The 10,939-nt window shown below is 39.0% G+C and overlaps 2 protein-coding genes across 2 annotated transcripts; both read left to right on the top strand.

Moving 5' to 3' along the window:
* Nucleotides 1-2,627: 2,627 nt before the first annotated feature.
* Nucleotides 2,628-4,722, top strand: pus1 (pseudouridine synthase 1). The gene is made up of 6 exons (XM_030769422.1): nucleotides 2,628-2,753; nucleotides 2,835-3,079; nucleotides 3,161-3,298; nucleotides 3,383-3,485; nucleotides 3,612-4,318; nucleotides 4,555-4,722. The coding sequence occupies exons 1-6, from the start codon at nucleotides 2,687-2,689 to the stop codon at nucleotides 4,585-4,587; spliced, it is 1,293 nt and encodes a 430-aa protein (XP_030625282.1). The 5' UTR covers nucleotides 2,628-2,686; the 3' UTR covers nucleotides 4,588-4,722.
* Nucleotides 4,723-5,412: 690 nt separating this feature from the next.
* Nucleotides 5,413-10,674, top strand: noc4l (nucleolar complex associated 4 homolog). The gene is made up of 15 exons (XM_030769654.1): nucleotides 5,413-5,565; nucleotides 5,769-5,889; nucleotides 6,181-6,287; nucleotides 6,726-6,833; nucleotides 7,142-7,291; nucleotides 7,501-7,603; nucleotides 7,708-7,742; nucleotides 7,855-7,905; nucleotides 7,990-8,101; nucleotides 8,435-8,495; nucleotides 8,651-8,761; nucleotides 8,980-9,143; nucleotides 10,052-10,134; nucleotides 10,227-10,340; nucleotides 10,515-10,674. The coding sequence occupies exons 1-15, from the start codon at nucleotides 5,413-5,415 to the stop codon at nucleotides 10,632-10,634; spliced, it is 1,593 nt and encodes a 530-aa protein (XP_030625514.1). The 3' UTR covers nucleotides 10,635-10,674.
* Nucleotides 10,675-10,939: the final 265 nt, after the last annotated feature.

Below are 10,939 nucleotides of genomic sequence, written 5' to 3'. Positions count from 1 at the left end.
CTTGTTTTTGTGCACATAGAACATAGATAATCTTACATTTTTACTTTCCATCTATTGTTTTAGTGTGTCTGTTTGGAGTGCTTTTTAACTTTAGGGTTGTTTTACGTTTTTTTCATTCTTAGAAGATTATCACCTGTATCTTGACAGGTAAATACTGAGCTATTTAAAACAAACAAACAAAAAAAGAAGAATGTGCCTTCAATAAAAAAAAGCAAAACATAAAATTTTGTACACTGAAAAAAAAAAAAAAGTTTAATTGTGTTCACACATTCATGTTTATCAACCTCAAGTAGCTAAAAGTGGATTCTCGTTTGTCTGTTTGTTCTTTTTTTTTTTTTTTGTGAAATTTGTTTAAGATGCAGTGAAATGGCTGTAAGATTTTTTTTTGCTTGAGAAAGCTATAGGTTGTGTGCCTGAGTCATGTGTTTGTAAGTTGTTGGAGGTTCATCATATATATATATATATATATATATTTTTTTTTTTTTTTTTTTTCCTAAATGACAAAGCAAACATGTTTAAGTGTAGGCCCATGTTAGTAATGTATAGACCGCTGTGAATTCAAAGGTCCAGTTTGCATTCTGTATGGAAGGCCAGTTGCAGTACAGTTTGAGCAGTATTCAGGGTGTTTTTTCATTTCTTTTTTTTTTTTCTGCGTCACACGTATTCAGATAGGGCTACAGTGTTTTGTTAATATAATCATCTGTTTACATCTGCAGAGGAGGCAGATTTGCCTTTTGTTTCCTTTTCACTGCTCAAATAGTGAAATAATTCATCGAAATAATTCATCTCCGGCTCCTGTCGTTCCAATGCATTAGCTTGAGCACTCACTCATCAGAAGTCAAGTGTTGGTGCCAGGTTTTAATGGGGACAAACAGCATTTGTTGCGTAGTAGCAGTGTGAATCTGAATCATATGTAAAAAAAAAATTGTCCATGGAAATCATGAAAAACTCCTCTGACAGGGCAGTTGACGAGCTTCATAGAGGTAATAGAAGTTTCTGCTTCTCTTTGTACAAGTACACTCTAATATTAAAGAGTGAATATGTAACACTAAAAGCTGGATTGTTAGATGGGATCACTAAACACACGTTTTTTGTTTGTTTTGTTTGTTTGGTTGTTTTTTTGTTTTCTTTTGTTTTTTCCATACAACTTGAAAGTTTGCTACTGTGCTTACACATTAATTCTGAATAGTCTGTCTCTTTCTTTTTTTCTTTTTTTTTTCGGCAGAGGTGACAAGCATATATATTTTATCTTGATTTTTTTTTTCATTATGACTTGTAAATAAGGGTTGTAAATTAAGTTATTGCTCAAATGTATATGACAAATGACTGCATGGCGAGAATCTTCCTGTTCCCCTCACCAAAGACAAATACTATCTTCCCCTGTCATTGCTAGACTGTTGTTAACATTTCAGATAGTCCGCTCTGTAAAATGCAAGAGGAACTGTACACAATATTTCATTGTCTATGTGATGTTACTTTGCTTTAAAAGGTGCAACACCAATAAAAAAAAAGTGAAAATTGAAAAAAAAAAAAAATGTTGAGATACTTCACCCTCTCCCTACTCCCTCTTGTTTTGTTTTGGGGTTTTTTCCCCTAACTTTCCTTTTCTTTCATTGCTATCTCCTTTTTCATCTGTTCAGTCTTGACTTCAGTGACATTCAGGTTCACTTATAAAAGTGTTGTCATGGTTTTGTATCTTACATGGGACTTGTCATGATTACACATTAGTGAGAATGTGGATTACAGGAGATGCTGCTTCGAACAGGATAGTAAGGACTAGGATCTCAAAGTACGATAACATGTGAATGCTCACTGCGAATGCGCATTAAAGAAAAGAAAAAAAAAAAAACACTGAAATGAGCAATGGAATCAGTTAATGATTTAAATCCAGATCAGTTCAACTGATAGTATATGGAATGATCAATTCTAAAGTGTCCTTTGGCAGTTTTTCATCCAGAAATTTGTGATGGGATATGTATAAATATTTGGAGGGGGGAAATGCCTGAAAAAATAGCTAGACTGCAAAACGTTGAACTACCAGAGCATCTGACCTTTTTAAGGTTTGTGATAATCTAATATAAACTGCCTTATAGGAACACATACATTATTACCTAGAATTCAGCGTTGCATGAAACAACAGTATAGGCTGTATAAGCATAAATGGGGAGACTTTAGTACAGCGTCAGTTGTTACACTATAAAGGCGCTTACAGAATTTGTTTGGCTGCCTTTTGTATTATTATTTTAATAATACGTCTCAGTCTACGTGAACTTTTGAACGAAAAAAGCGTCGACCAAAATTTCCGGATGCGGACGCCGGTGATTGCGCATTGATGCAAGCTTCCACCTACAGCTAGTGCAGCTGAACTGTTGCTGACTTCACAGTCTTTATGTGTGCGCCTTTATCATTTCTGTCTATACTTTTTAATCTTCTTTCGAAATCGTTTTTCATGAACTTTACGAGTGAAGATAGCGGTAGGTGATTTTCCTCTTTGCTACAATAAATCCAATTTAATCCAATTGCTAAACGCTCGCGATATTTGGAGAAAGGTTATAGTTCAACAACTCCATGTGAGTACCGTGGTAGTGTAAGCAAAACTGGAAGTCATAGAAATAATACTGTTTTAACGAAACAGATTAAAAGGAGCAGCCAGGAGCTGTAATTATCGAAGACGTGTTCATAAGAAATGCTGAAATGCCGTCTGATAGTTAGTGCCTTAAGTCCACGATTGATATTGCTTTTCAAAAACCAAGGTATGTTTATTTTGTTATGCGTCTTTTACATTTCTTAAAAGATCGCTGTGAGTGTAAGTATGTATTATCTTTTTTTTTCAGGTAGGCCACATCAGTGTGAGAGGTTGCGGTCTTTTCATACTTTCCCTAAGATGATGAGTGAAGAAGTAGTTCAACCCCCAGTCAAGGTGCTGAAAAGGAGTCCGGAGCATGACACATGCGATACTGAGCATGTTGATAAGAAACTGAAAATAGATGAAGATCAGACCAGTAACGAGAAGAAATTTCCAAAAAGAAAAGTGGTGTTGCTAATGGCATATTCAGGAAAGGGATATTATGGTATGCAGGTGAGTCAACAGAAACTCAATGTTTAGTTTTACACATTTTTTAAACGTCTGCTTTTTAAAAGTCTCATTTTCTTTCTTAAGAGAAATCCTTCAGCTACACAGTTCAAAACCCTCGAAGACGACTTGGTCATGGCTTTGGTGAAGGCTGGATGTATTCCTGAAAACCACATGGATGATATGAAAAAGATGTCCTTCCAGAGATGTGCAAGGACTGACAAGGTGTAGTGCATCACTAAATTGTCCAAATAATATCTAGAAACACTGAACAGTTGTCATATATACCTTATAATGCCTCTTTTGAAGGGTGTGTCTGCAGCTGGTCAAGTTGTGTCTCTTAAACTGTGGTTACTTGAAGACTTGGTGGACAAGATAAATACACACCTCCCACCTCAGATTAGGATTCTAGGTGAGAGACCATACTTGTTAGGTTCAAATCCTTGAGTTATTAAAGTGTGACTCTGGCAGTTGCAGGTCTTAACTCAATATGATGAAATTACAACACATACAGTTTTCCCATTTTACTTGTTCTTAGGTTTCAAGAGAGTCACTGGTGGTTTCAACGCCAAAAACAACTGCGATGGCAGAACGTATTCCTACATGCTTCCCACCGTTGCTTTCTCGCCCAAAGATCACGACCAAGAAGACACCTCATTCCGTCTGGAAACCGAAACACTACAGAGGGTAAACAGGCTCTTTGCCTGCTATAAAGGAACCCACAATTTCCACAACTTCACCTCCCAAAAAGGTCCCCGAGACCCAAGCGCACGGCGCTACATCACACAGATGTACTGCGGGGAGCCCTTTGTACGAAAGGGGGCGGAGTTTGCAGTTATCACTGTGCGGGGCCAGAGCTTCATGATGCATCAGATCAGGAAGATGATTGGTCTGGTGATCGCTGTGGTAAAGGGTTATGTAAATGAGGAGGTGATTGAAAGAAGCTGGGGTGAAGAGAAGGTAGATGTGCCCAAAGCCCCCGGGCTGGGACTGGTCCTGGAGAGAGTGCACTTTGACAGGTACAACAAACGCTTCGGAAGCGACGGCCTCCACGAGTCACTGGAGTGGACGGAGCAGGAGGACGCCGTAGCCGCTTTTAAGGAGGAATACATCTACCCTAGCATCATTGAGACAGAATTGCAGGAGAGGTCCATGGTTAGCTGGATGGCCACGCTCCCTATTCACAATTTTGAGGGCACGGCAGCAGGCGCACAGCAACGCAAGGATGGGAATCACGTGCAACAAGTGAGCGATGTTCATGCAGTTGTTTTTGACCGGTTATAAAAGAAGGATTCCAAATGGTTAATAACGTAGTTATGTGCATTGTGGGGGAGGGGGGGGGGGGGGGCCCAATTTATTTGCAAGGACTTTTCATTTTAGTCACACCTTAAGTTTTATAATTGCTATAAGACATTGTCAATTTTCAATACCGTTTGCATTTTAAACATTATTCTAATGTTTTTTTTATTATTGTGTTGAAGGATGATAATGAAGATGGGAATGGATCTGACTGAACTACAGCGAAGAGTGGACATGTTTTTATTTTGCTTTTCCTCAGGCTTTATATTCTTTCTTTTTGGAAATAAACTTTGGCTTAGAATATCATGTTCTTGTCCACATAAGTTCTTGAAATAAACATTTCTTTTTACATTTCCAGTCGTTTTGCGTTGTTCTCTGTAGAATTCTTTCAGATGTGTAGACTATTGAAATATTCAAATTATTGGTGTATATAATCATCATCACTGTGGAATATTCATGGCACAGACTTTGGTCCTGCCCTCATTGTACTGGTACCTGTCTTTTTCTGTTTAAGTGCCTGTGCCATGATCCTACTCAGCTGCCACATTTAGCTTCATGATACAACTAAGACACTGTGTGGTATGAGACGTGTTGTCACAGCCCGTGGGCGAAAACTTGCTCTGTCAACAAACATTTTGTACTCCACACTAACAGCACCGCACTGTGCAGCATATATATACATCAATATAATAATCTCTGTTATTAAAACATAATAACATAATCTCCCCCACATCAGCTGGCCCATCACATCTTTATTATGGTCCCACTGGAGTCCCACTTAAAGAGCCTGTGCTTTAAATGCACAATGGAAATAAAACGTCTGTTTTCCTCTCTGGGCCTCTTAAGGCGTTGTTGGAGGTTCTTTTTTGTATTCAATATTTTCTTCCAACCGAGTTTCTGTCAAAAAATGCACTTAATAGTAGGTGTAGCTTCTGCGCACGGCCACAGGCTTCATCCACGCCACACCTATACGTTCATTTGCCACAGGGGGGCAACATCATTTTTATAGATTAGCGGCTCACTTTCTCTACAACGGTATCATGGCGCCGTCCAAGAGCAGCAACGTGAAACGGAGCGGTACAGATGAGAGCAGCCAGATTTCTTTCAAAAAGGACATAAACTCTAAAGTAGATCTCATAATTCAAAACAGAAAGCATGCCAACGATATATTTGACATTCTTGAATACCTGCAGGTATGTCATTTTTAGCTTTTCTGTTTACAGTACGATAGCATAAGTTAGCTTAGTTAAGCATTGTCAATAGGAAAGTATCGCAGTGTGTTACATTAGGTAGTGGATAAACGTTGTTGTCGGTGTTGTTTTATAGATTATATAGCAGTCTGTTATCGCTCTTAGTGTCTCTGTTACTGGAGTGTTAATACGTTTGTCTTTCCCAGTCTGAGAGAGAGAAAGAGATACTCTGTGCGGTCAATGCCTGTAGCAGGATCTTCTGCACTCTGTTGGAGAGGGGTGACCTGTACGTCGGTCAGTTGCCCAAGGAAGAAGAAATTTTAGAAGGTAAGACAGGACTACAAGTTACAGTGCCTTACTGGTTTGTGGCTCGACTTGGTGATCCTGTCTGTACTCCCAATGTTCATTTTCACACTCTTCACTCCCTGGTCCACTCCCTCGCTCAAGCGTTAAGTAATTACTGAATGAAAAAGGGACTAGCAGAATTACAGAGCCTAAGCATACAAAGTCTTGAGCACTGTTTTTTTTTTTAAAGGTAACTGGAAAATGTGTAATGAAATTGCACGATAATAGTAAAATGGAAATAGTGAGGTTGAGAGAGACTTTTTGTTATGCCAGGTGATCGCAGTGCGGATGAAAAGTACCATATATTTGTTCGACATCGTTACAACGACTGTGTGGAGTCTCTGCTGGAGAACATTGGCCATGAATCATTCCAAGTGAAGGTAAGCAGCACAGATGGTCCTGACAATCCCATGTAAACCACTGCATCGCTCTTTTTCCCCAGATATCACCCAAGAAGTTATGATCTTTCTTTTTCTTTTTTTTCATATGTGGATGAGGTAATGGTTCTAAGTTTTGACAGTTGATGTGTTAATGAGTTAGCTACAGTGTTGTTTTTGTAGCATGAGGACTGAAAAAATTAGAGAATGACATGTCAGTGGGTTAGATTACCATTATAAGAGCTTAACATTTTAACAGCTTAATAGCCCTTGTTCCTAAGAAGTTCCCAAATCTAATAATCACCCACTTTTAAAGACCTTGTGAATCCTTGTTAAAAAAAAAAATGTCTGTGCTTTGACAACTGATGTCCAGCATTCCAGCTGATGTCCTCCTTCAGAAGTGATTGCGCTGGTTTTATGCTGCTCTCTGTCTCTCTGTAGGAGAGTTGTCTTTGTACTCTAATGAAGTTTGCATCAGCTGAAGGGAAGCACCCACTTCAAAAGATGGACTGGTGTGAGCATTACAATTTTCCCAGAGAGCTAATACAGGTAAATTCGTTTACATCTCATAAGAGAAGACACTTCCTTATAGGCATGTAGGTATTGTATATCAAGTTGTTAAATGATCTTTATGAATGATTGTACTATTGTAGCTTAATATATTGTACCATATATTTATGTTACTGCCAACAGCAGAATCTGTTCTGATGGTTTTGGAACAGAAATAAATGGGATTAACATATTATATCAGTACAATGGATTGTGGTTGAAGATGTCCTGTGATTCAAGAGTTATTATATAGGTGATGTTATGTATATCGTCAATAGATTCTAATAGACTGTTTACCGTTTGCTTAGGCAGTGGTGGGCGGTCTGCTCTCAGAAAAGGAGGACATGGCTTTGCTCATCTCTAGGTTCCAGGAGTTTCTGGAGATGGATGATGTTCGATTCTATGTCATGACTTCTATCCGTGTGAATGTGGCCAGAGTTATGGATAAAAACAAAGGGGTGAGTGTGAATCGGACAGGAGAAATCAAATGGATTTGGTTCATGTTCTAGAAAAAAGAAACATGAGGCGTTAGAGATTGGTTGTTCTGTATTCCGAAGAGCTTGGCTGAATTTCATTCACAGCGAAGGCCTAGGGTTTTTTCTAATGCATATATGATTTCTTAGTTATCGGGATTTTGAGAGAATTTACATGTGTCTGATTATTGTAGGCGGTGATGCCTGTCTATCAGAACAATGTTTTTACGCTGCTCACCAACATCAACATGCCCAGTCAAGAATCAGAGATCACCAACTTCATGGTCAAGCAGGAGGGTGAGTCTCTGCTTTGTTTGCTTCTTAATAGTTTCAACCAATCATGTAGTACTAAGCGTCCCAGAAAATGTGATTGACCTGTTCTTTTTTTTTTTCTATTTTAGTTAAACACGAAGACTGGAAACCAACCAAAATAAAAGTAAGTAGGAGTTCTTATCCATCAAGAAAAACCCTTTTAAAAATAAATAAATAAATAAAGAATCGTGATTAATTCACTAACCTAAACCTCTGTGTCTTCCCTCATCATTAAGGAGCATAAGAGAGCCTTTGACCGAATGTGGCTGGGATTTCTTAAGCACAAGGTAAAGGAGTATTGATGAACGTGGAAATGTTCTTAATGCCGTGTTAGTTTGACTCCACTCTGATCATCCTGTTACCCTATTCAGTTACCAGGGAGCATGTACAAAAAGATACTGGTGATTCTCCATGACTCAGTCCTGCCTTACATGAGTGAACCTACCCTGTTGATTGACTTTCTGACAGCTGCATATGATGTTGGTGAGTTTGGGTCTGGGTGTAGGATACTAGGGCAGTGATATGTTCAACAAGACTCAGCATAGTATGTGTTTGTCTCTTGAATGTATTGTATTTCAGCTCCTATAATTCAACAGTTCTTTGGTAGTACAACAGTTAAAGAGCGTTTCTCTCTTAAATTTTCATTTTATCCTGTACATTTTTTGGATATTTCTATGATGAACCTGTTAGGAACTGAAATAACTCTTAGGGTCACCTTAGGTGTTTGTATGTAGATTGCATACAACCATGCTGCCTCTAGCTATGGTGTAAGAATCAGATACATGTTTATATATCTGTCTGTGTGTCTTACTTAAGGTGGAGCTATTAGCTTATTGGCTCTGAATGGACTGTTTGTCCTTATTCACCAACACAACCTGTAAGTAAAGTGACTTTCAAAGCACACATCACATAGTTTCCTCTTCAGCCACTATACCTACATGTATAATGCACTTTTAACCTCCAATGTCTATGTCAGTGATTGCTGAGAGAGCATATGTGTGGTTGTGTTAAACTCTGTGACTGTCTCTGCAGAGATTATCCTGACTTCTATAAGAAGCTGTACAATCTGCTAGACCCCTCGGTTTTCCACGTAAAATACAGAGCACGATTCTTCCACCTAGCCAACATCTTCCTCTCCTCGACGTGAGTGACCTCTTGAAACAGAGTTAACCACCGGTATCCCTTGACACAAATCAAATAGTTAATAAAATATGTAGTATGACTGAAAAATGCATGCTATCGCACCCTACACAGAGGGGCCTTATTTCTATAAGTTGTTTAGTTGCATGCCTGAAGAGAATGTCCTTACGCTGGCTTTATCCTGGACTCATGTTGTCTTTTGGTTGTTGATGTATTTACAGTCATTTGCCGGTCTACCTTGTGGCTGCATTTATCAAGCGGTTGTCTCGCCTGGCCCTCACAGCGCCGCCTACATCTCTTCTCATGGTACTGCCTTTCATCTGCAACCTCATTCGCAGACACCCAGCCTGCCGCGTTCTTATCCATCGACCCACTGCAGCTGATGGTATGCCTTCCTACACATTGGCTTGATTATGCTAATGTAAACAATTCAGACCATTAATTATTCTTAATGCTGATCGATCATTTACCATACCTTTTCAAAATGTGACATTTATTGAGGGCATAAACAATATACATATTTTTTAAAGCAGTGTTTCTTAGATGGGGTTACTTCAGTAAACATCCTTTGTCCTTGGTTAAAGGACAGTCTTTCTCCTGGACATTTACTGTCTTTAATGAAGTACTGAAAAGACCACTTTCAGTTGGCCACACTTCAGAAACTGTTTGCATAGTGTTCATAATAGGGGTATTCAGTTTATGTGGCCCGAGTATAAATTAGAGAAAGAACTGCAGGCAAATATGGAGCTGTTCAAACTGCTCTTAATCCATAGTTCCTGTAGGTGTCTTTCAGCCACTTTTGTCAACTCATATATAAATTCTCGAAATGAACTCAGATCATCTTGTAAGTTTGTGATGCAGTATATGCATACTGTGAAGATAATATTCATGGCTTTACCATATGGCGCTCACAGCTGCTGTGCAGCAATGTGATCTGATATTAAATGAAAGATGGGAGTGCGAGAGGAAGCTGAGACCTCATTAGAGTTGATATGGACCAGCAACAGGTGCCAGCCCTCTGTCAAATGGAGGGACAGTATGGACACAAAGCAAACTGAGAGTTTTATGGGGGGGGTTTATCTCATGGTATTCAAAAGAGAGCTATCATTGGGACTATAAGTGAAAACACTCCAGATTACAACAGTAATACTGAGTCACTCTCAATTGTCCATTAGGTAGAGAACTGAACAGTCATCAAGTAGTGGTGCTTTGGAGGAAAGAATCATAAAAAACTATGCCTCTGATGTAGCATTGTTGATGAATATCTTCTGGGTTTGTGTGTGTGTGTTTCAGAACCCTGTCAAGATCCTTATGTGATGGAGGAGGAAGATCCAGCACAGAGTCATGCCCTGGAGAGCAGCCTATGGGAGCTACAGGTATAAGGATTATGTCGCACCAACATGCACAATCTACACATTTCTGTGCATTTCTGTTACCTTCATTATTTAACTCTGTAACTCAAACTCAGACCCTACAGAAGCATTACCACCCTGACGTGGCAAAGGCAGCAATGAAGATAAACCAGCCCCTGCCGGACATGGAAGATGACATCAGCGAGCTGCTTGAACTCACAACCTTTGAGGTGACGCTCTTAGACTAGCTCTTGGATCATCTGTTCTTAGGTTGATCATTAATTCACCTGAAATAGAGGTCACTGGATACCTGCTTGCCTTTGATGATTCGTTTTATGTTTAAATTCTTAGATTCATTAAAGTGTGTGTTAATGAACATGTTTCTACACTCTGTGTCTCTGCAGGTGATGGAACGGGACCTTAAACAGACTGAAAAGCAGACAGTGCCGCTAGAGTTTGATCCAGCCACCCAGTTGCTGCAGAGCCCCAAGGAAGTTCTTGGTGTACACTTCTGTCTGGATTAAATGCAGCTTTTTACTGTAAACTACCACTTAAGCTTTCTTCTGTTCCATTGTCTTAATGCCTTCATTTTTCTAAATAAATTGTTTAATGTTTTATATAGGATCCAAATGGATATGATAACCTTGTCTGTAAAGAAAGAAATAAACTGCTTGAGTACATTTGTCACGTTTTAACCCTTTATGACTTTTATGTTTTGATTTAAAGTCTCTTATAAATCTTTAGTTGGAGTAGCAGAAGAATGCGCGTTTTCAGTACTCCTGAACAAAATTGTCCTACTTTAGTGTCCGTAGATGTATTCGTTACTCAT

Source organism: Chanos chanos, chromosome 3 (assembly GCF_902362185.1).
Source record: "Chanos chanos chromosome 3, fChaCha1.1, whole genome shotgun sequence".
NCBI lineage: Eukaryota > Metazoa > Chordata > Actinopteri > Gonorynchiformes > Chanidae > Chanos > Chanos chanos.
This window is presented reverse-complemented; position numbering and strand designations above follow the sequence as displayed.